The sequence below is a fragment of the Micromys minutus genome (assembly GCF_963924665.1).
Source record: "Micromys minutus genome assembly, chromosome: 6".
Lineage (NCBI taxonomy): Eukaryota > Metazoa > Chordata > Mammalia > Rodentia > Muridae > Micromys > Micromys minutus.
Window position 1 is genome coordinate 79,353,775 of NC_137975.1, and position 25,796 is coordinate 79,379,570.

The 25,796-nt window shown below is 41.8% G+C and overlaps 1 protein-coding gene across 2 annotated transcripts in view; it reads right to left on the bottom strand.

Annotated features, from left to right (window-relative positions):
• The window catches only part of CDKAL1 (CDKAL1 threonylcarbamoyladenosine tRNA methylthiotransferase), a 468,079-nt gene that overhangs the window by 200,165 nt on the left and 242,118 nt on the right, over nucleotides 1-25,796 (bottom strand). For both annotated transcript variants that reach the window (XM_080917709.1, XM_080917710.1), the window contains one exon: nucleotides 316-482. In XM_080917709.1, the coding sequence (XP_080773835.1) occupies nucleotides 316-482 (167 nt within the window). The remainder of the gene's footprint in view (nucleotides 1-315; nucleotides 483-25,796) is intronic.

Below are 25,796 nucleotides of genomic sequence, written 5' to 3' on the forward strand. Positions count from 1 at the left end.
GATCTCTGAGTTAGAGACCAACACAGCAAATTCCAGGCCAGCCAGATACACACTCACACCCACACACACATGCACATACATTAAGGAAGTACACGAACATCAATGGGATAGAAATAGTAGCTTTGCAAGTCAGTCTCTCTCTCTCTCTCTCTCTCTCTCTCTCTCTCTCTCTCTCTCTCTCTCTCTCTCTCGGGACTGTGACCACAGACACACGTGACAATGGTTCAAAATGAAGCTTGTATGATGATCCTGAGGCTACCACATGGTCTGTGCAGGGGACATCTGTGTCAGCATGTCAATGTGATTTTCTCTTACCTCCAGATGCTCTAAGATATATGGTGGATTTGTCATGCCCAGCCTCAGCATGGCTCCCTCAGGGATCACTTCCACCAACTTCCACAGGAGTGTGGGGAGATCTGTGCCAATGTCTCTGCCATAGGCCCCGGTGTCCTCGCTGGTCAGCCATATCTCACAAACACCCTCTGTGAATTAAAGAGGATAATTAACAATCCCTCACCATACAGCTGCTCACCCTTTTTAATGCAGCATTTTCCAACACTATTATGCAGGCAGGATGAACATTCAATTGCAGAGACAAAGCAGCTTATCCCTCTGTGGCAGTGGGTTATTAAGTTCATTTTATGAGCACCAGAGAGTTTCAACAATGTCATAAATGTCCAGTGTGTCCTATGAAGTCATTAACATTCACAGCCAATCAGTTCAAGCATGCTTCTTCAAAGCACTCTGATCAAAGCTAGAGCTTTAGACCCACTCAGAGAATACTCACTGAACACCATAAGCCAGGAATGGAAACACTTTCTCCACAGAATAGGAACTGAGAACAGTTTACTGGTTAGGCTGTTACCAACCTCCCACAATTGTCAACCATAGCTAAGGATTAACTCACAAGTTATTAATTATAAGAAACTCATTTTTCCCATAGTAACTATTATAATCTCTCTTCTTTATTCAATTAAAATAGTGCTCACTCTGTTTTCATACTTTACAAAAAGATGGCTGATCATATACTATGTGGCTGTCTTGGAAACCCTTCTACACCAGCTGGTTCAGATCTTAAGAAAGATTGTTTGTTTGTTTATTTATCTACCTATTTGTTGCTATATGAAATCCTATCTTCAAATGCTGTGGCTTGAGGGGGACAGCATATGCTAGGAAGCTGAGGCAGGAGGACTGTCTCAAGTATAAGACCAATCTAGGTTTCAAAGTTCTCGTTTAGTGTTGACTATAGAACAAGCCCTCATCTCAGAAAGTAAAAACTAAGTAAGCAGATATTTATAGCTCATAATTGGAGGCCTCCAAAAACGCCAAGTAAATACTCATGGGTCACCTAATGCTATTAAAAAATAAATTAAATAAAACAAGCAACAGTCACCATGGTTTCCTGATCAACACACAGACCTTTTCTGAACCCATATTCAGTGAGAGAATTAGCTGATATTGAAAGGCTAAAGTAAACAAATGAGTGTGAAATTAGTTAGGGCTCAGTTTATCCTGTAGGTTTATGTTAAGGCGATACATGATTGGACACATGGTGGAGAGAGGTAGACGGGCAAAGAGGCTGGAAGAGGGAGTAGGCGGAGATTGAGGGAGGAAGAGATGCTGGAGGCAGCATGGAAGCGGACTTGTAATTTTCAAACCTGCAAAAATAACTATGTGCATGATTCAGGGGTCCCCAGAGTAGATGTGAACAGTTCAGTTTTCACTTAGAGAATCAAGAATCAGCAACAAGAACAAAATCTATTGAAAAGAAGTTCAGCTAAAAACAAAAACTGGGGATGTTTTAGTATTAAAATCACTAATGTACTTAAGGGTGGTAGGGACACCTTTAATCAGAAGGCAGAGGCAGGCAGATCTCTGAGTTGGAAGTGAGGTTGATTTAGATAGTGAATTCGAGGCCAGACAAGGCTACACAGTGAGAACTTGGCTCAAAACCAAAGCCAAAAATATAAGTGATGTTAGGAATATCTTATATGCTTCCTCATTTTGAATGTACAGCTTCCAGAAATAATAAGCCCCTAAAGAAATACACATGGCATGTATGAACACTGCCTTTAAATTTATGTATGTGTAGTACACCAGCACCTGCTCAAAGCTCAGGGAGTATAATGTCTATGGGCAGGAAGAATGTAAGAAAAGGTGCTATAAGATGCTGCTTTCTGAGCACGGTGTCCTCCTGAGGTCACCTGCACAAGCAGAGAAGAGTCAGCACACCAGCAGGCAACAGTTACACACTCAAAAGAGGGAAGGACATGAGGGTGGCAGGTGTCTAGGGAGAGAAGGGAGTGTGACACAGGTAGTACTGGAAATGGAATAGTCACAAATTCCAGAAGCTAGTGGAAATGAAGTAGTCTTTTATATACAATTCTACAGAAAAAGATGCAGCATTGAGGAAGGAAAAATGGCTATCATGTAGATTTGATGCAGAAATGTGGTTTTAAGCATCTCATCCTCTTTTTGATAGGTCAGGACTTGCACACTTCCAAAACTCCCCCTCTCTGTGTCCTAGGACAAAAACTCTCACGCAGTGGAAAACCTGGAATCTTGACTCAACTTTTTCTCTAATTCTGGTCTTAGTCATGAAGCAGACCACTTGTAATTTTCTAACTCTGAATTCTGAGACAAGTGGAGGCTAGCCCAGCTATGGGAAAGGAGAAGTGAGCACTCCTGCTTGTCAATAACTGAGAATAGAATAATCAATGTGTTTCTTACTGTATGATCAAGCTATGATGTATATACATGTATGAAATTGGCAAAAAATGAAAAGAATGTCTTTAAAAAGTGTTCCGATTAATGGCGTTGTTCTGATTTTAAATTATATATGTCACCAGACATGGCACTCATGCAAGCCCAGCTCGTTTTAAAGACAGGGTTTCGTGTACCCTGGCCTGGAGTGCACTCTGTAGCTGAGGCAGGCTGCAGACCTATGGTTAGCATCCTGTGTCAGGCCCCAGATAATAAAACTGAACTACCAAGCCAGGACTCACACGACCTGCTTTAAAAAAATAATTTAAAAAACAGACAAGCTCCAGGAAGAAAGATGGTCAAGCAATAACATAAACACATTTTTAAATATTCTGAGAGAGGTTATAAAAACAGGACATTAACTGTGATTTTCCAGTTGCTGGCATTTGAGCAACACAATATGAATATTTTTAAATGAAAAGAATGGCTCCACATAAGCTGTATGTAGAGAGAGCAGCTCCCGGAACAGCACCCTCACTGTTGCTAGAGGAATACAGAGGGAGTCACGCTGGACGGAGCGGAGACAACGTCCTCCCTCAGCTGCAAAGGTGTGCAGCAGTAGCTTGGGGTGGGGGCTGCAGCTTCCAATTCTATCACACGGGGGAAGTAGCTGTGATACTAAATCACCCCAACAGAAGGAACAGCTTCTATGTCCCTAAGACAGACACTGCTAAGGTGCTCAGGCCAGAGGAGACCATGTGAATGGTAAACCCTGGCCTTGACAGTCCTGCCCCGCCACATCAATCCAAAAGCTTGTCAAAGATCTGCTATGAATCAACAGGCTTCAGACTTTGTAAGGCCATCTTCCAGCCATTCCTTCTAGTAAGAGGGGACGTCTCACGTTTTCACCACCAATAAGCTATTAGGAAATGAAAGTAAGGCAAGGTTGAATCCCCAGTCTCATGTTTGGTATTCCCTGAGTCTCATGATTACGCATATTGCAAACAGTCCCTGCCAGACTAAGCTTGTGTATAAATGTGATGGGGAAGCTGGGGTCGCAGATACACTGGGGCACAGACATGTTCGTGTTTGCAAACTTAACTGGTCACACTTACAGTCAGCAGTGCTTGCCTGAGGGCTTCAGTCCTTCAGGCATTCATGTTTTTATCTGTGCTTGCCTAACGTGTGCCCACAGCTGACACCGATGGCAATGAAGCACCTGTCTTCTAAGATTGCCTATCAGAGGCACGGTCAGGGCAGTGGGGACTGGCCTGAAAGCCTACGATGCTAGCCCCAAAGAGACAAGTCCAGCTGCACTGGAACTTAACTTCAATTTTAAAAACTGAGAACATAAAACGAAAAACAGAAGCACGAATGACTAAGAGAAACAAATGTTTCACTAGCAACTGCCATGTAAAACAAACATGAACAAAACCGTACAAACTCGCATTCCTGTCCAAAGTAGCTGTGCATTTCCCTAACCCGGTCTCCCGCACGGACTTCACGCATTTCCCGGAACAGCGCTGTCCACCAGACATTCTGAAGTGAGCCTTTGATAAACGTCCGGAGGTTAGGACGGATGAGATACACTTTGCAGGAGCATCCCCTCTAACAACTTAGCCACCAGAACCCAGTATCATCTTTCCTGACCAAGCAAGAACTCATGCAGCTACACTTCCGACACTAGCCTCTTTCCAAGTGCAGACAATGCCAACAGCTGGGTTCCCAACTCTGCTCCACAATAAACTGAGACGACAGAAGATGCAAACACAGAGGCACAAAGGGTTAATAAAAGAATGATCATATCCTCAGTAAAATACTTTTACAACAAAATATCCTGTTCAAAAGAAAAAAATCAGAATCTGTCAAAACTCAACACGGAAAGATTTGGTGCCTCTGTATGAGTGCCATCAAAAAAACCAAAACATGGACACAGATCAATGTCCTGTTTCAAAAGTGAGGCATTTCTAATAGATCTCTAATTATCACTGGGAAGATGTTCCACCACAAAAGTGGTTTCAATTATTTACTGTTAGAAAAACCTCAAAAACAAAGATTATAGCTAAAGAGATGACGCAGTGGTTAATAACACTTGCTGAACAACCTTGAGGGCTGGAGTTCAGATCCCAACACCGACAGAACAAGCCAAGCACTCCAAAAATGCCCGTAGTCCCAGCTCTGGAAGAGTGGAGACAGGAGGATTTCCAAGGCTTCCTGGCTTTTATACTGGCCCAGAAAACATGAGCCCCAGGTCTAAGTATACACTCTGTTACAAGGGAAGAAGAGGAGGAATGTGATGGGGAAGACACTAACTTCTAGTCTCTCCATAACATGTATGTGCGTCCCAAACACGCGTGTGCCCATACACTCAAACACAGGAGGTAAATATACTCATCTCAAAAACTATAACATTAAACAGTGATTAGGGGAGTCCTGGTAAAAAGGCAATAAAGTATAACGCCATGACAAAACCAACACTGTGTGTGCACTGGATGACTGAGAAACAGACATCATCTTCCTCTCCCCTCGTCAGTGTGACTCCATTCCTATCTTTGTGACCTTCCCTTCCTCTCACTGGGAACATCTGAACATTAAGCTACCCGACCCTGCCTCTTACTGCTGTATGGATTACTGTGCATATTAGTTTTTATGAACTCCTTTATAAAATTTACCTTTGAAAGTTCACAAACAAATTTACTGTTGCTTAAGCACCTGAAGGGCCATGAGTAACGGCAAGAACAGTGCACCCACTCAGCCCGCTCGTTAAATAGACGTTTCAGATCCTCGGCTGGCACTCAAAAGCTCTGTGTCTTGAATTTACACTGGGGATGGGGAAATGATCTTATTTGAAGAGATCACAGTAAGACTAGCATAGCATATACTACCTACCCAAACCTTTAGTTTTGGAAGCAAAGTCGAAGAACGCAGCTCAGGCTGCCCATAAACTTAGTATCCTCTATCCTTCTGAACACTGAGAGCATAGGTATATACCATGGCTGACCACTGCTGCTGTTATTACTGGTCTCCAGGCTGGGTGTTTCTGCGCTCCAGGCATCATTTTCAATGAACTGTAGAAAGTCACAAAGATAGCAAAGGGCCAGTGAAGTAGTCTGTGAGAGAGCTGCAGGCTCCAAGTCAGGTTCACGCCAGCGCCGCAGTCACTGTCCAAGGCTTCTGGTTGTAGGCACACAAACAGGACTTGTTGCTTAGGGTACAGGGTTCATGTAAGTCTTTGTTCCTAGTTCATGGCTTTCTCTTGTTACATATAATTTTAACAATATGCACACCCAATTATGCATACGCATAAGTTGACAATTAAGGAATTTTCCCTAAAAGTTCATTTGGAGGAATGACTTTGTCTTACTGCAAAAGCACCCCAAAACCAGTCCAGACTAGATGGATACAATGGCATCAGTTCCAGAATGGAAAGAGAGGTGAAGTGACTAAGAATCGTTGGGCAAAGTGAGCCAGCGTGACCACTGCCCTTGAGGAGGATGTGCCCAGCACGCACTTATATTCAAGGCAGGAAGGAGTCCTAACCTGGTGAGTGTTTTGTTGGAAAAGCAGTTAATGTGTATCAGGCCAAGTTCAGTCCCAGGTTGATAAGCTAGCTACCCATGCCTTTGACTACTAACATGGTCATTTTTATAGAAATAATGCATTCTTCATGAAGATCTAACTCATAGATCACCATAAATACAAACAAACAGTTTATCCAGTTCTCTCATAATATCCTTACAATGTATTTTTACCAAAAAAAAAAAAAAAAAAAAAAAAATCCCCCTAATCTGTGAACTAAACTAAAAAAGAACTAAACTAGTCTTGTGTAGTCTATCAAAAGATTTCCTGACTAGAAAATATCCATGCTGTCATCCAGATGACACCAGCTATAGCTTGTCCATGGCTCTGCAGATCAGAGCTGCGCCTTCTACCCTGCTGAGGTTGGAAAGATGGGGCCATCCTAAAGGCCAGGCTAGTCACTGAGCAGATGCCCATAATGACAAATGTGGGACCTCTGAAACCCTGGGCAAGTTGTTGGCCTGAGCCACATTAATGACGACACAAAATTCAACTAAAAGAAATACTGTAGGAAGAATGCATTAAAATATACATAAATTATTTTAAACCTAACACGGTGAAAACTGACGATACACATGGGCTCCCGAGGCACAGGCAAGGCACATCTCACAGTGCAGGGCATCAACTGCGAGAAACAAAGGAGCCTTGAGTTCCCAGCTCACCTGCCTCCAGTCGGCCAGTGGAGAAAGGAGCAGACTCAACAGAGCCCTACACTCCAGCTTACTTCCTGAGAAGGAGGCTAGGGAGTTAGCACTCACACCCTTGAGTATGTGGACAGAAGCCAAGAGACATCCAGACTTAAAGTGCAGCAAATCTTGCCACCGCTCTCCAGCATTATGATGGTCTGAGCATGTGCAGAAGACAATCAGTCCCAACCCGAGAGAAACAAATATGAGAAAACAGTAGGCTAAACATCTAGAACACCACAGAGGACTAAAAACAGCTAAGGTCCCCACAAGCAACAAGAAAGACTGCCATGGGTTATTAAAATGAGTTTTTATCAGGAATTATATAGAATTATACAGAATTATAAAGAAAATTTCTGTTAGAAATAGTGTTCTGGACTTATAAGAGACCTTAAAACAATTAAACTGCTTCCAAAGACCTTAACTATATGGCAGAAGGAAGCTAAACAAACAAATAGATAAATAGGCCCAGGGAGTGGTACTATTAGATGTTGTTCTGTTGGAGTGGGTGTGTCACTATGAATGTGGCCTATAAGAACCTCACCACTAGCAGCCTTCAGATGAAGGTGTAGAAGTCTCAGTTTCTCCTGTTACCATGCCTGCCATGTTCCCACTTTGATGATAATGGACTGAACCGCTGAACCTGTAAGCCAGCCCCAATTAAATGTTGTCCTTTTATAAGAGTTGCCTTGGTCATGGTGTCTGTTCACAGCAGTAAAATCCTACCTAAGGCACATGTAAACAAGAATGAAAATATTGATTGAGTTTTTGTCAGGTTAAAACCCATCAGTAGTAATAGTGTGGCAAATGATGGAGCTCCCAAAGGTCATGAAAAGAGCTACTGCAAATGTGACCTAGACCTTCACAGATATGTGCACAATGAAAGATGCTGCACCCATACTTTTGCCATTCAGAGACTGTGAGGCACAGGATCATGATTCTGATGTTCGTCTGACATACATCTTTCTAGAGCAATAGGGATGTCAGAGGAACACAATGAGGAAGGCAAGAAAAAAGACAGAAGGCAAGCAGGAAGAAAGCAGATTAAGAAAATGAGGAAAAGAGGGAGGAAATACACAAATACACAGAGAAATAAGACAGTTACTACTGCATACAAACACAAAGATGAAAATAAAAATCTTCTCACAGTCCACATGGGCTAGAATATAGCGAGGAAGAGATACAAAGTCAGGGGGGAAAGCCTGGAAAATAACTATTGGATGTAACACAGGAGATGGAAGAAGAATAACAAGGGTTTTCAGACCAAGCACACAGTGGGACCGTATTACCTGTAGACCTGCAGACTCCCTATCATCGCCACCACCATCAGCAAAGACCTTGAGGCTGGAGAAAATCCATGGACAAATGATGGTAGCAGATGAGAGTCAGGAGTGCTAAGTGTGTGGCCCTTCACCTAAAATATACATTAACTGTTATCACCGGCAACAATGATAACAAGTGTGCTAAGCTACACACTGTGCAGTCTACACTGAACAAAAAAGCAAACATGAGAAAAAGCAACGAAAATATGTGATTACACAGAGTTACAATTAAAGTCTGTAACCAGAACAATGTGCTATTGAAAAATAGACTTTGATAAGTAATGGGTGTTAGTTTAGCCCTAAGGAATCTGCCAATCAAAGAATAAAAACAAATAGATATTGCTAACAAGGCAACGGGGAAATAAAATAGAATTCTAACACAGTGCTTTAAAAAAAAAAAAGGCAAAACAGACAGGAGGAAGGAGACGTCACAGGGCCATAGCAAGCCCCCTCTAACAGGAGGGAGTGGGAGTAGGTGAGGAGGGACTCAGAGCAGGTGCCACAAACAGCTTGCCCTGTTTCTTTTAAAACTATTTGAAGTAAATGTGATAACATATTAAGATGTGATACTTGTGGCATTTTTGAACTGTGCTAATTTAGTTTTTTTCACATTGTAAACAAGTCTTACAATTTTAATGACAATGATCTCACTAAACAAACTTTGTTGAAGTTCATCACTTTCCTATTTTATAAAACAATTAGGGCCCTGTAAGCATAATTAGGACCAAGTGACCTTTATTAAATCCTTCTTATTAATTTCTTATTAAATATCACCTATATGAAGCTAATTTAGAGACCCAGTATTCGGGATTTTAAAATAGAATGGGAATGCTCCTCTAGCCCAAGGGTGGAAATCAGAACGACATTTTAAAACTCTCACCTCAGAAGACACAAAAAACGATCATTTCTCATCATCAATAACTCAAGGTTTCAGGCACATGCTGTCATCTCAGCACACAGGAAGTGGAGCCAAGAAGACGTCACGTTCACAGGCAGGCTTGCTGTGAGCTGGGATAACTGCTGAGTGTGTGAGCACCATCTCGCCTCCCAGTCTAGTGTCAGGGTTACTAAACCCAACCCCGTTTTATTTTTAATACTGTATGTAATGCTCCCTGGTTATTAGTCAATGTGTGTGAATTTGAAATATTATTGATTTTAAAAATAAGCACTATTAGGTAATAAATCAAAAAAGATTTTAGTTTATTTTCACCACAAGATCAGAAAGGTTGTCATAAGGCTGTAGAGTAACAGGAAGTGAAACCTTGATTAGAATTAATCTCTTTACTTTCAATAAAACAGTCCAATGGCCTTTTTTCATGGCGTGGGGGTGCAGAAGACCATCTGCAAACCTAGAGTGTGATCAACGCAAGAGGATAAATAGCAACTAGAACATGAGAGGAAAGCTTTGGTGATGTTAACAGTGAGGAACAGTGAAGAAAACCCAAGCGACGTCTCAATGCCCTAAGCTGCTGTAAGCGGTAGGCTGGCACTGTCTATGGACTCCGTCACAGGAGTGGCTGAGCATGGCAGGGCAGAAGGGCCACAGACATGGTGGCTTCAGCAAAATATGCTGGAGTTGAAAGATTTAGGAGGAAAACAAAGATATAGAATATTAAGGTTTTCTAATATCGACTGCAGGTTTTGATGGCCATTAGAGAATTTTCAATTACACAGGTAGCTGTCATATTTTTGTTGAAAATACATAGAATTCAGAGCTGCCTACAGTGAATTGACCCTTAGCAGGAGTTTCAGTCACACCAGGGGGTAGCTAGTTCCAAATGGCACTTTCTTCTACAGACTTAACAAACAAATGGAAATTTGCATCACTTTGTGATCATGAACCCCCACACCTCAAACGTTTTACATTCACTCACTTTTATCTGTCTTTGTCTTGACTTCATCTATTGAAATTCCCCAAATTATATTACTGATAGAAAACAAACATTCACAAATTCCTAACTCTACAATAATCCTATTGTGCATTATCTTTAACTCATTTCTCTTAAGGAAAAATAATGAAATGGCTATAAACAAAGTAACAAAATTAACTTAATGTACATGAATATTTATAATTTCTCATCCCCTTCCATAAAATCATTATGCAGGAATGTATCGTGTTTCCCTGTTTCTGTAGCCACAATATTACTTTAGCATTAACTATAATTTGTAAACAAAGTAGAGTGCTTATGATAATTGCTTGCTCTGGCCAAAAATTAGCCAACTATAGCAAAAACATTTTCATTTGGTTATTTTTTTCTGAATGATTTATTTACTTCTATTAAGTCTCAAACCTTTCTAATAAATTTTATTCCAATACTTCAAATTTAAACTCCCCTAAAGAGTCTGCACACACCCTTGCAGAAGAGGAGCAGCTGGATTTAGTCCATGAGGCTCCAACTGAAATGAGACTGAAGTTGAAGGTCCTGGAGAGGATTCAAATCAACCTGATGATCCCTAGCACTGTCAGACAGACAACAGAAGAGGAAGCTCACAGTCTTCCCTGGAACTCCTGTCTATCCACGGTCAGTGTGTCCCGTCTGCCCACGCTCAGTGTGTACCGTCTGCCCACGTTCAGTGTGTACCGTCTACCCACGCTCAGTGTGTACTGTCTCTTTACCTCACATTAACGAATGAAAGATACAGGAAGATGCAGGTTTCACGCAGTTTTGTTCACTCATCTACCTCCTTCCAAAAACAGTGCCTGGGAAAATTCATTATAATTGGTTAAATGAACAAGTAAATAAAATCAAGAGAAAGAAGAAATGCATGAAGGTGTAAGGAAGGCCCGTGTGATGACGAGGGATGAGATAGGTTAGAACTAGAGCGAGACACCACAGTGTCACTTCTGAGAAGTGTTACATGGACAGAACACATGAAAGTAATACTATTATATATATAGCAGAAAATATAAATTTAGTCTAATAAAAAGCATACCAAAATACATAGAATGCATGCATTGGAAAGGGAAAACACAGATCAGAGATTCACCTGGTACAATCAGAGCAATACAATAAATCACAGTAGCAATGGCTGTGGCATTTAAAATGATGTCCAGGAGCCCATATTTACATAAATAAATATTTGCAGAAAGTGGGAAAGGGCATAGTTCTCTCATCGAATGTAACTCAAGCTCTAGTGAAAATATAAAGGCCTATCAACCAGGCAGCATCACAGAACGTCACAGGTAGGACAAAGACAAGCATTGTGTATAGCAGGAGGCAAGTGTGGAGAAGGAGGATGTCTGGCTGGTCACTGAAATTACTTAAAAGAAGAAGAAATACTGACTTCAGGTAGAGAAACCTGGTGCCACCTCATGCACTTGACCATGAAGCTCACTGCACAGGAGCACTGCAAGGCTAGACGGCTGAGTGCATCCCCTGATGGCATTCTAGCCCCAAATCCCTAGCCAGAGGGGGGGAGGGGGGAGGTCCTGGAACACTAAGGAAGGGAGGATACCAGACCAAGGCTGGAGACAATGTTATGAGGGAGACAGTAGCTTAGGGGTGAGGTGACTCCAGACCAGGCACAGAGGAATGTAATGCTAGTGGAGACGTGGGGCATTCTCATAGATGTGTGAATGATGTTCTAAGTAGGTCGTTAATATCAAATCTGGGCTCTGGATTGCTGTACCATCTCCACCAAAGATATAACATTTTAAGGAAGCTGAATAAAAGGACTCCATTACTGCCCTTGTTGAACAAAAGTTTCACCATGGAGTCAAGGCTGATCTCAAACTCACAATGTAGCCCTGGCTGATGTCAAATTCCTAATCTTCCTACTTAAGCCACATTTGGCTATTTGAACCACTTTGGAGCACTCTGTAAGTCTGTCCTATTTACATTACACACGCACATTTGAAATACTACAGAATATATTGGTTTACAGGGTAAAGAGCTATGAGGACAGAACACCTCAGCTCAGAACCTCTATTCCTCATGCATCAGGTAAATTTTAAGTGCAGAAGCACAACCTGGCCCTTGTTGAATTCAAATCAAGAACCTACTTCCAGTGTGGTATGGTGGGCACACACAGGCAAAACTCAGAAGCCGAGACTGAGTAACAGCAATGTTGAGACTAGCCTGGGTTACCCAGACCCAGTCTCAAACAAACAAGTAAACAGACACAAAGGGTTGGAATGTAGGTAGACTGCTCGCCTAGCAAGATGCTGGTCAGTCCTGCAGAGGAGGAAACCAGTGAGGGAAGGATGACTGGAGGAAGCAAGAGAGAGTGCTCACAGCCTGTCACTCTGACACCAGATCAAACTTTGGTTTCAGGAGCTACTAGTTTGGACGCTCAAGTATCAAACCCATTCTTCATCTAATTATGTATCTTACACACTATACAGGGAATTAATTTCCCAAGTCTTTATTTATATGTTTTTCTGCCTTGCAAAACATGTCACAGTATCATTAGCAAGTACTAAGTAGTTGCTAAAAGGGCCCCTGTGAAACATCCCTGGACATATGTCAACACGTATGACACAGAACTGAAGAAACCTACAGAAAATTCTTAGGTGGACTTAAACAGGTTAGAGAAGGACCCAATTCTCTAATCAATCAACATCTTAATCAGTGGCTGCTGGTGGTTCCACAAACAACAGGCACATTCTACACCCTGAGCATCACACTAAGAACACTAGGATGAGTAAGACACACCCCCATCTTGTGCCAGATCCCCTGACTAGTGTCACACATCAGCAATGTGACTTCAAACACCTGGCCGATGATCATCTTAAAAAAAGATGCCACTCCACTAAAAGATGCCATCTGTGGCTCTTCCTCTCAGTCAGAAGTGCCTTCTGTCTCCTAAAAGGCAAGGAGCTGTGCGCAGGGCCTGGGCTATCCTATACCCTCATATGAAGACTCCCCAACCCTAAAAGAAACTCATTTTAGCTTCTGTGTCAATCAATGGTCACTTCCTGACTTTATTAAAAAATTTTTGTCTTTTTTTAAACTACTGTAATCAGGATAATGCCTTCAACATTACTGGTGTCTCAAATAACAAACTACCTTTGACTTAAAAAAGAAAAAAGAAGGTTAAATAACAAATGAACTCAGAATGCAGAAATCTCTACTGACCACAAAATTACTTTCAATGACACTCAAAGCTACTTTACTATAAAGGCACTCAAATTACCAATATGTAAATTATGTTCATGCCAGAAAGGTACCAAATATTCTAAGATTCACAGTGCTTAAAAATATTCACCCAACTGGGATGATTTCAGATTAAAGAAAATAAGGACTGTGTAATTATATACACTTACCTTGACAAAGAGAAAGCAATCTGTGATTAGAACATAGCAATTAGTTAGAAAATGCTTCACATGGATTTAATTACCCATCCGTCTCCATGCAGCTCAATTACTTTTATCTCATTGCATCAGTAAAAGATTTTTGCCGGAGGCAACTGCCAGTCATGTATTTATAAGGCTTCTAGACTTTACAGTGAATACATTACTGCATTCGGGCACATGCGCTAATGTTACACTGTAGAGACATTCTTAATTTTAGGTTTCCAGTTTTAGCTCATGATTATCTCATTCCTTTTCAAGAGTCAGCTACCATCCAGATTTCAAACCCATGGCATCACAGCTGCCTTGGAGATGCTGTTGACACACACATTACCTGTTTATTTTAGTCCTTGAGAAGCTAAAGTGAAAACCCCCAAACTTAGCTTATTGCTTGAGAACAGAGGACACAAGTCCTCCCCATCTGCCAAGGCTAACCAAAGTTCCCATTTCATTCAACTCTGCTCTTTGAGAAGGCAAGAGGTTTCAGAGATAGAATTCATAAAACAGACTGGAAGACAGCACCCTCCGTTTCTCCTCTTGTTTGGTATGAAAGGTACACAACTTGGAAAACCAGCTTACAAGGCTTGGATTCCATGAGCCTTTGGCAACTCAAGCTCAGTGAGTCTGGAAAGCCATTCAGTGGACCCAAGAGTTAATCACCTTCCCATTTACCTGCAGGCTTCTACCACACAATGAAAATCACCAGCACAAGAGACACCTAGCAAAGAGCCTAGCTCACAAAAAAGTACATAAATGGTTGAGCGTGTGTGTGTGTGTGTGTGTGTGTGTGTGTGTGTACGTATGCACACTCTCTCTGCCACAGAACCCTGGTGAAACAAAGACTGTACAAACCCAACGAAACACAGGCCTCTCAGAAACTAAGAAGAAAATATATTCATCCCTCTGTAAGGAAATATCCCTCTTTGGCTTTGGTTAGAAACTACCTTTCCTTAAAACTCATTTTTTAGAACTCCAAAATTTGGTAGTAAAGTTTGGCCATATTGTCATTTAGAACCAACAGTAAAAGGTGACTGACTCCCTTCTACTGTGGAAAGTGAGCCTTGAGCCAAGAGTTCTTACGTCATTCCCACTGATGGAGTCTGCCTATCTTTCTGGCTCTGCCCAAGTTCAAGTTCCTTCTGCTGAAGCTTAAATATAAACAAAACTGAAATGTCTAGGTCGCCACTCGCACACTTTCTTTCATTCCATCTCCTGTGTTTGGCATACATGCCTTGGGAAGTTTCACCAGGAGCTTGGTAGCAAAGCTTAGCAAGCAATCCTTAAGGACTGTGAATGTCCTGTCATATGCTTCAGAAGGGAGTTTAAATTTCTGATTGTAAATTCAAGATTGACAATTTCCCTAATGTGCTAAGGTGATTCCCCTCAACCCCCCTAGGGGAAAGGTTATTTTTACTCCTATAAAAAACTTCAGAAAGGTCCCTCTTGAATTTAGCTGCCATTTAAATTAAGATTTCCTTTTCCCCCAATTATTGATTCCTAAAAGAAATAGAGGCTCTGGACTATTGTAAGTACTTTAGAAATAGTTCACACATTTTCATGATGTGTAAATCTTGCCACAATTGAAGAAACAAGACAGAGAGATAGGAATAATAACGGAGGATTTAATGGTTTTCAGTGGGTACTTTGTAAAGCACAGAGGGGGGAAAAAAACTCCCTTAAAATCTGAGGTGCTTTTCACAGTCTGTGAACATAACACAAACTGCCAATGCTCCTCCATGGCTGAGCTACATCCTGCACGCTGTTTTCCAAGTCTGCGAACACAGTATACACCTACCCATGTTTCCTTCCCCATCCTGCATGCTGTTTCTTAAGAAGGTCTGATCAGCAAAAATGTCTTTTCAAAATTCCCCAGGTTTCTGTTGTTAGGAAATAAACATTGCTGGGTAACCAGAAGTCAGGTTATAACCAGATGCTTTATCAACACCCAACATGGAGCTAGCTGACTAGTTCACGAGAACATAATAGATTTGTTGTAGCACCTCCTCTGGTTCTCTGTCAGGCACAGGTATTAACACTCTAGTATTTTCTATGTTTTATTTATTTATTTATTTATTTATTTGTAGATAATGGGCATGTGACATTGGGTTGTTATAGTAACAGTCAATTCCTGAATAAAAGTCTCAGCCCAGGACTTGAAACTTGGCAGAAGGCCAATAATGAGATACACTAATTTTTCAGAGAAATAACTTCAAAGGTGGACTGTAACTACATATGCAGCACGCAGATGTCAACCGAGGCCTACGCCCTATGGTCTAGAGGACACTGACCCATGCTATAAAGAGTTTGTGGCAGCCTGAGTAACAACTCTGGCTGCACCACTACTTACCACTGAAGGACTCTAGAATCTGCCTAAACTAAGCTTCTCCAGACATGACAGCAAAAGAATTCTGACACCTCAGGGTTTCCTATAATTAATAAATGACACAATTTACAGACAGAAAGCAGTTTGTATTCTCCCTGGCACATGTAAAATAACAGAAGAGCAACACTGGGTATGGATCCATCCCATGGTGCAACATGAGCTTTCTTTGATGGACCAAGAGCCACTGCCATGAGAAAAAAAATAACAGCATTGAAAGTATTTGCTAAGGCATTTGAGCTACCCTGGAATTTGCATTTGGAGAAGAAAGCTACTCTTTTTGTCAGTAAAGATCCACAAAAGAGATAATTGTGGAATAGCCTATTCAGACCTATATGCAGAAATCATCCTATTTGCAAATGGGAACTACCCAAGCGCAGAAATGGGGCTCCATGTACGGCTGTAAAAACAATAAAGTTAATTAAAAGAAAAAAAATACTTTTTATAGAGTTCAAATCCAAGTTAATTTTTTTTTCAAATTCACATTTATGGTGTTAACAGTCAAGAAGTTAAAAAAACCAATGAAATAAATGCTTTAAAACCACTACAACTGACTTCTCTTAAATAGCTTTCATTAGTTTGGTTTGAATCTTTAACTTGTTAAGTGTTTTCAAAATTAGATTTGTTGTTTTAGCACAGTTTCCCTTGGAATTTTCTGGTCAAGCAAATGTTCCCAGAGAGCACTTAGCCTTCAGATACAAAGATCTGCAATCAACGGGTGAAGAAATGTACCAGTAAACCATGTTTGCAGAGACAGGATAAAACGAAAGAAACACTCTCAGAGCATCTGAGCAAGCAATGAAATAATTCCTAAATCAGCCAAAGTACTTGACCCTTTGCATTTTACAGAGTGGGCGGGAAAGATTTCCACTGAACCAACTGTCATGATGAGCAATGAAAATGGCCACCTCAGGTGCTGTGAGGAGGAGGAACACTGCCCTCCTGGGAGGAAGGTGAGTTACAAATCTACACCAGCCTGCATCCATGCTTCCTCCAGAATCTAAGGCTGCCCATTTTGAAGATTCTGAACTCAAAGAAAAAGCCAAATATAAGGTAAAAGCAAAATCAGAATGTGAAAGGCCTATATTAAACAGGAAATAACCAGTCTGCTTTTGAATAAACCGCACTGCTGCTGCCTCAGGACTCTCCCTTCACTATGGCGACTTAGTCGCTCTCTAGTGCGCTCCCTTTCCCTATACTGACGGCTGTCCATGCATCCACAGTAACCTGTGTTGCAGGGACAATGGGTCATCACTGTACCCACATACAATAATATTGTATTCAAGGGAGAGAAGGGTGGTTTCAGGCATGCAATGCCTACCAGACACTCAGGAGTATTAAAAAGCACGCATACAATGACTTTACAGAGTTCAGTCTGAGGGGAGGTGATATTAGTACTTTATAAATGATGATTTCCTGGTTTCAAAGTTATTCTCCTCCAACTCACATGAACCTGAAGACAATATCCAAGAAGAGTAGAAAGCAAGAACTCAGATTCACATAGATTCTAAGTCGAACAGAAAATTCCTGAGAATGCTTTTTCATATGCAGGTTTTTGATATCTAGTTTATGAAGGAAAACAGGAAGTCCCAGAGACAGTTAACAAAGTAAAATGTTTTAACTTTAGGTCTTCCAATGTCACCCAACTTTAAATAAATCCACCATATTCTGTCAGGTGTCAGTTTATCTGGAAGGAAACTTCAGCCAGTGAGCTTAGTCCTTGGTGTAGACACTTCCTTTGGAAAGAATGGAAATCACTGCTTTCATTTGCTGTGAGGTGGTTTACAGCTCACTGGAAGGACAATGATGAGACATTTCTGGACTAGAAACTGAAATGTGGTCTTATGCTGGCCTTGTATTTGTAAAATGAGGGTATAAAGTTATACAGTTCCTGTTACTGTTAACTCAGTTTCTCATGTCACCACTAAACAAATGTGAAACAATTCTTAGGACAATGTTCTGTTTTGTTACTGGCCTGCCTGTGCCTCCTCCACAGTCACACATGCTCCACGCTTGTAAAACAGGTACAATGAGGTGGGAAATAGTGACTGGGAAGTGTCTTGATCATTATTAGAATTGGCATTTCCATGACCTGGGACCTTCCAAGTTCTCATGAAACATTTCATGAATCCAATGGTTAAGGCTCATTCAAGATCTTCAGAAACAAAAATTTCCCATCTATAGCCAATGTAAGCAGTCTGCTCAGAAAACCAGGTATGACTAGCTAGACACTGACCTGTTACTAAATGATACAGAGAAAGAAGTGATCTTCCAAGATTGTAATGAAAGTTAACGAACACTTTTATTCAATATAGTTACTACAATTCTAGGTGCACACTTCTCGGTAGAGGTTGGGACAAGACGACTCCGGGGAAAATATTGCCATCATTCCTTGATTCTGGTTTATTAGTTACCACAACAAATAGGACAACACAGATAAGGAAAAACAAAGACAAAAAGACAAACACACAAAGCAGCATGCCTCTCTTAACATTCAAAGAGACCTAGAATGTAATTCTCAAAATACCTTTCATGTTTGCAAACTCCAGGCTCTACGTACGACACATCTTGCCACCCAACACAAGTCAAAATTCCCCCTCATCTTTACTACCGTGGTTAAAAATTGATTAAAGGGCAGTATCAATGCAGATGAGGTGTGTTCCTCCCGTTATTAATCAACTGTGCACATTGGGGTAACACTGTGCACCGCCCTTCCAGATGGATTAGAATGGGAGGCGCTGGGACAAGGACTTTGGAAAGCAAGGCTGGGGAATCGGGGAACTGTTTCTGCCTTTGTTCTCAGCAGACACTGAACTTTCTTTGAAAGCTGACTAAAAATACACAAGAAGATCCCCCGCCTTCAATTGAAGAAATGTTTAAAATGACCCTCATGTGCCGTTTTAATGTATTCTTCTCAAAGTACCATAAATATTTAATATAAGAAAAGTGCTGTTTAAACACAATAAATAGCTATGAAATTAAAGTTGGCCGAGGGATTACACTGTATACAGAATATACTGTAAATAATGACAAGAAAAATATGAGCCGCATTACTTTATCTCAGTTCTCTTGACATTTCTTAAAAAATATCAGAAGACAATAGACATGAAGGTCGGCGGAATTGGCACCAAAGATGAGTAACTATCCTTGGTCCATGTATGGGATACCTGTTCACCCCAGACAGGCCACTCACAAGCTGAAGAAGAGACTCCACCCACTGGACCTGGATGAACCAATTAATTTATCGGAGTTTCTTGCAAGAGCACAAGGGATTCAAATAGCTTCAGCAAAGAAAACTCACCTTGGCCCAGGTAGCAACTAAGAAGAGCTCCATCCCTGACATCCCCACCCCACAGAACCTTCCATATCCTACCGAATCTGGCATGACCCAAGATCATGTGCAGCTGAGGCAGGATGACAGGCAGCTGGGAGTTAGGGCAGGGGCCGCAAAAGCCTGGGATCCCAGGTGAGGGTGCAATGTTCTCTGCCTAGGCATCCTTCTTGGAGAATGTTGGTAAGTCTGGTCCTGAGAGGGTCTTCCTGCATAGTGTCTCTGCTTTACACACAACAGCCATGTGCAGAATGTTGGTAAGTCTGGCCCTGAGAGGGTCTTCCTGCATAGTGTCTCTGCTTTACACACAACAGCCATGTGTGGAGCACAGCAAAGAAACAACCAAGTCTATGTCTTGGAACACGCCCCACTGAGAAGACGTGACGGAGACTCCAGTCTTTCAGAAGTCTCAGCTTGCTGCCCGTGTTCACACAGGTCACAAAACCAGTCAAGGCTGGTTTGGTTTCTTGTATTTGCTGAGGTGGTGGCACATACTTTCCACCCCAGCACTTGGGAGGCAGAGGCAAGTGGGTCTCTGAGTTTGACTATAGAGTGAATTCCAGGACAACTCAGGCAACAAAGAAAAAAATCTGTCTTTAAAACAAATCAGTCTCTTATATTCAAGTGGCCATCTGTATTTAACACTACACATTCTTCCAGAAGACCTTCATATATAGTAAGCAACAGAGTCCATACAGTGATTATCGGAAGCAATGAATGCCACATTCTTGATTTCTGAAGATACTACTTTTTCTCTTGTTCTACTGTTAGCACCTGAGCTGCATGCTTTCTCTTCTCCAGAATATCTACTTAGCTTTTCACTTGCAGTAAGAGACAACAGCTGGCGCCTCTTTCCCTCATAAACCCCAATCTCTTGGTTTTTCCATCCCAATCAAACAATTTCATCTTCTTTTAATTTCTCTCAAAGGTCTCGTTGCCTGACCTATTCCATTGAATTTCTCCAGAGGGTAATAAAATAATTTCTCAGTGCTTAGGCAGTAGACCCCAAAATAAAGTTCATTCTTACAAGAATAACATATCCTTGCCATAACACAAATGTGCTGCCCAGATTCTCTTTCTCACTGGGTGAGTGCCAAGCCCCAATCCTTAACACAACAACTCTGTTATCTGACTCACCATATAGCTACCGATGCAGTGTTGTTCCAGGCCTATAATGCATCTGTCAAAAATCATCCTTGAGTAGTTAACAGAGCTCTGGAAACACCCAATATGCAGGGACTCTTCTTACTAAAACTCTTTACTGTTTGTTTTCGGTCTCGCATAGGACCTCTCTGTGTAGCCTTAGCTGGTCTGGAGCTCACTAGAGGGACCAGGCTGTCCTTAGAACTCATAGAAATCTGTCTGCCTCTCCCTCCACGGGGCTGGACTAAAGGTGTGATCCAACCACTATGTATGAACCCTAAAACTCTTTAGGAAAAGTATGCTGAAGCCCAGCAAGGTTTCCCATGTCATCACATAGCTGACAGTCCCCCTTCCTTCTATGCAGGCCATTAAACTTGAGGGAAGGCACCCTGGGGGACAGCAAACCCATTCTAATCTGTATTCCTGCCCTTGGTTCTGCTCATTTGCTGTCATTAACTTCAATGACAAGTTGATTTAGACATTACAGCATTTTAAGGATGTAAGATCCAAAGAACACAGTGCACACCCTAAAGTTAATATAAACAAAAAGTACAGCAGGATGTTTCTACACAGTCCATAATGTAGCCACACTTAGATATACATGTCAAAGGAAGTGCGCCCTAAAATGTAGCAAAGATGGCTCTGTAAAAGTGTGCTTAATAGTGAGAACGACCTCCAAAACCCTGACAGGCACTCACCCAATCAACTAGGGTGCTGGAGATAGAGCAAGTCAGTCCACCTCCAAATCAGCACCCAGTGCTCTCCAGGAGATCTGGGAATACCTTATGCATCAAGAGGTTATACACAGATTTTGAATTCCTGTCACTTTCTGTATGTTAATTTCTTTTAAAGTGTTCCTTAGTCTAACATCACCCACCTGAGAAATAACCTCATAGCCAGTGCTCTAGTGACCTTAACACATGTGCACTCAGCAGAAGCTATGCACTTGACTCAATAAATTAACTTAATAGATATATTGATGCAGCTAAAACTGTGTGTTATGTAGTATATGGGCAGACAGAAAGACAGACAGACAGACAGACAGACAGACAGACAGACACACACACACACACACACACACACACACACACACACACACACACACACCCCAAAATTCAACTTTCTCATCCAAGTCTAAAGTCAGGTTCCTCCAACTACAGTCTATATTCTATTGTCCTGGGTAAAAACTAAAAGCAGTCAAAAGAATTAAAGCCTCAGACCGAAACAATACACAGGAAATTCAGCAGCCTGGGTAGCATCCTCATCCTCTGTGCAGGGCGCTTGCCATCTCTTCTCACACACTGACAAGAAATGCATGTCCATGTGACCAACTATACAGGGACACGGGCTCCATATCTAAGAGAGCAGCAGAGCTAGGCAAACACTCATCCCTTGGCAGTGTGAGCATGCTCTCAAAGTACCCCTACCTCCTGGTGGTCAGATTCCCAAATTACTGTGTCAGTCAGTACAGACAGGGTTTAATAAGCTCTCAACATGTGTCAATCTACTAAGCTGCAAGCCTGTGATTAAAGACTCCTAAGTGCACATATCTTAAGTTTTATGGTAAGAACTATCTTGACCATACAGCCCCTAACAATTAAAAATGAGAGTCATTTGTAATGCTCAATGGAAGTATGAGTAACAAGCACAAAGAACAATGGCTTCATTATTTCCACATTCCACAGGAAAAGAAAACGATTCTTTAAAACTATTTATAGGTTTATAATCTTGTAAATATGATGCCAGTCAGAATCAGGGATGGAAGTGGAATCTAAGTTCTTCTAGTGCCGAGACACTTGTCAGTCAAGGGTGAGTCTGGTACCCAACCCACTTTCCACTCTGTATTCCTTGGCTTCCATCTCCAAGCCTAGTCCTAGGAAGGACATCAAACCGGATGTGCCCAGGCCTGGCCTTTGCCTGTCTTGACACTGCAACAGCCTCAACAAGTCTAGTCTGGACACCTAAGTCAGATGCTTCACTGTGGCAACTTGAGAACTGCAACCTTTTAAGATTTCAGATTGTTGTGAGTTAGTCACTAAGCACTAAAGGAACCTGAGAACAGTTCAGAAGGAACCCTGCAGGAATGAAGCCTGATATGGCACGACTGGGGCTAAAGAGAAACCTGACAGTGACTGACGCACAGGACACTGGGCTCAGAACAAACAGTGGGGTCTGAGTGGAACCCCATCTTCTTCTCACTGTTTATTTCTGAACTTTCTGTCATTGGTGGAGTCCAGGTCACATTCTTGGGCCACTGGAACATCAGTTCTGAGTTCTTTCATGGTGAAGTCATTTTCATGAGGTTGGAAATCCCCCACATTATAGAAGAATGTTTAAATAAGGCTGGGGAACCAGAAGACGGCACTGCTAACCAATGAGCACTCACAGAAAGGAGAGTGGACTGTCACTGTGTCACACTGTAAGAGCTGAGGGCTGGTGTGAAATTACAGCGATTGAAAAGCAGACAGCTCTCTAGAGTAACTCATGATATTTTGGCTTGATTACTTCTCAGATAAAATCCAGGTTAAAGTAAGCCAACACTGCTACTAGCCAATACCAGAGGGTAGAAATGGTCGTGGGTGCTAAGTACTGGTTTCCCTCAGCATCTTACTTGGATAAATACAATGAAGGTACATAGTTCAGCTTGCTAAGGCCCATCCCAAACAACACCCTAGGTAGCTCCCAGTGCAAGCTACATACTCGGCAATAAATACAGGAAGCAAAGAAGCTAGAAAATGATCTCCAGGCAAAGCAAACAAATTGCTTTCATATGCCTGAAACGCAGGGGCCACACAGAACACCTACACTTTTCGGGCTGGCCCTCCCAGGGGATGCACAGGAAGCACCACCCAGTCTGGGAGAAAGCAGACCGGCTGACTTCCTGGACTGTCTACAGGTACAGTCAGCAGCAACAGCACAACTTCTGGCAAAGTTAAATTCAAGATTAATTATGCAGCTCATTCTGTTTAAAAAAAAATCCCTTTCCTTAACATACTTATTGGAGAAGAATTGTGTATCAGATAAAGCTCACACAGGTCAGATGGTATTGTCCTCAAAGGTTCAGGCTTCTAGAACAAAATACTTAGAGGGTTAAATAACTGTCAGGAACTTATTCTGTACTTTCTTAAAGGCTGGGAAATCAAAGATCAAAGTGGCCCCAGGCTTGGTACTTAGTATTTTATGAGTTTATATTACTAAAGTTATGTAGCTGGACAGTGGTCACACTGAAGGCACAGCATCAGAGTCTATGTTATGTCACAAATGAAGCAGTTGTGCATGTTCCTCCTGTGGCAGGAGAACAGGAGCTCACACTCTCTTCTCATAAGGGAACTAATCCAGCCCGTGGAGGGAGTTCATGGTCTCAGCACTTCTCCAAGGCTCCTCTTTTTATACTATCGTCTTGGGGATTAGGTTTCCATACTGAATCCAGAAGAACACAATACTCACAGACCAGGAAGTAACTCAATCTGTTAAGACGTGCATGAAAACACTAATCCGGGGCCCTCACATAGCACAGGTATACACTGCAGCTTAATGAAGTTCATTACCAACAGGCATATAGCCTGAAAGGCATTTAGTGGTATTGATTACTCTTTTGACTCAATCCAAAGCTTCATGCTGTGCTCTCCTTGCTTCCTTTGTCCCCTGTCTACCCTTGGCTGTTTACCAGTGACTTCAGGAATCTGTGTGGATCCCTCATTTCTCTAGTCACCCCGAAAATCTTCAAGTTAGCATTAGTTTGTGCAGCTGTATGACTAGTGAAGAACTCCCCTGCAGCCGTCATGCAGGGTTCCCATAATGATGCAATCCTAGCGCACCATCAACTGCCAGACCACCACACTGACACAGCTCTAGCTCAATCGCAGGCCCTGTTTGTGTTTTTAGTAGAATAGATGTCTATAGACTTTTACAGTACTGCTGATAAACCACTTCAGCAAAGTGGCCCCCAATGGAGGAGTTAGAGAAAGGACTGAAGGTGCTGAAGAACAACAATATCAACCAACCAGACTCCCTAGAGCTCCCAGGGACTAAACCACGAACCAGAGAGCACACATGGGGGGACCCATGGCTCCATGCCTTGTCGGGCATCAGTGGGAGGAGAGGCCCTTGGTCCTGTGAAGGCTAGTTTCCTAAGTACAGGAGAATGCCAGGGCAGGAAGGTGGGAGTGGGTGGGTCACTGGAAGAGCACCCTCATAGAAGTAGTGGGAGGGAGGATGTGATGGGGGTTTCCGGAGGGAAACCAGAAAAGGCATTTGAAATGTAAATATTTAAAAAAAAATTCAGTAAAAAACGTATATCCCTTAAAATTAAAAAAAAATAATCTGCCTTTAGACTTAATAAATCAATATTGATCACTGCTGAAACCCCCAACCTGCCTCAGCACACCCATAGAATTTCAGGCTTGCCAGTTCCTAACTGAGAGACAATTTTAATTTTTAAATTTTAATTTATTAAATGTTATTTTCTGACACACTCTCTCTCTCTCTCTCTCTCTCTCTCACACACACACACACACACACACACACACACACACACACACCACTGAATTAGTTTTATTTCTTTGGAGCAGCTCTCTAACTATAACATTGTGTGAATAAGGAATAGAAAAGAGTATCTACATTCACCACCTTTTAATTTCCCCTCAATATATAAATATATTTGTGGCAAAAATGTAAATCAACTTATGACACACTTGCCAATGATTAAGGCTGAAATTCTAGAAATATGCTCTGAGAATTTCCTAATGTAAATCCCATTACCTTTATATTATGCAAATTATGCAACAAGGAAGGAAAATAAACAGCCATGCATCCAGCTTTATACCCACCAAGGTAAACTGTGCAGACACACAAGCAAGCACTGTGAGTGGAGGGCAGTCATCCCTCAGTGGTACAAAAGACATCTATTTTGTGTGGTAGTAGACATACTAAAACAAACCTATACATTTAAAAAGTAATTATTTCATATGTTTAACATGAAAACCTGATAGGAGGTCTGTGTCCACTGCAGAAAACCAAGGTGTCCTGCTTAGCAGTGAGGGTGTTTATTTTCTTCAGAGTAAAAGGGAGGGTAGGAAGGAAGAGAAGGAAGAGAGGGAAGGAGAGGAAGGCTGTGCAAGTACAACAATGTAACATTGGTATCTGCACCAAGAGGACCTTCTCAACACAACAAAGTTACTACCGACCTCTTATATTCAGCACACCGCCTGGTCTCTAGTGATAGCAGATTCTATGCAAATGCATGTTAAATCTACAGATAGTGGGGTGGGTAAGATTGGGGGAAACAATAAAGTAGCTCACAGATGGACAAATCCCTGGTAAGAAAAGAAAAACTAGGTCAAAGATTAAAGGATAGGAT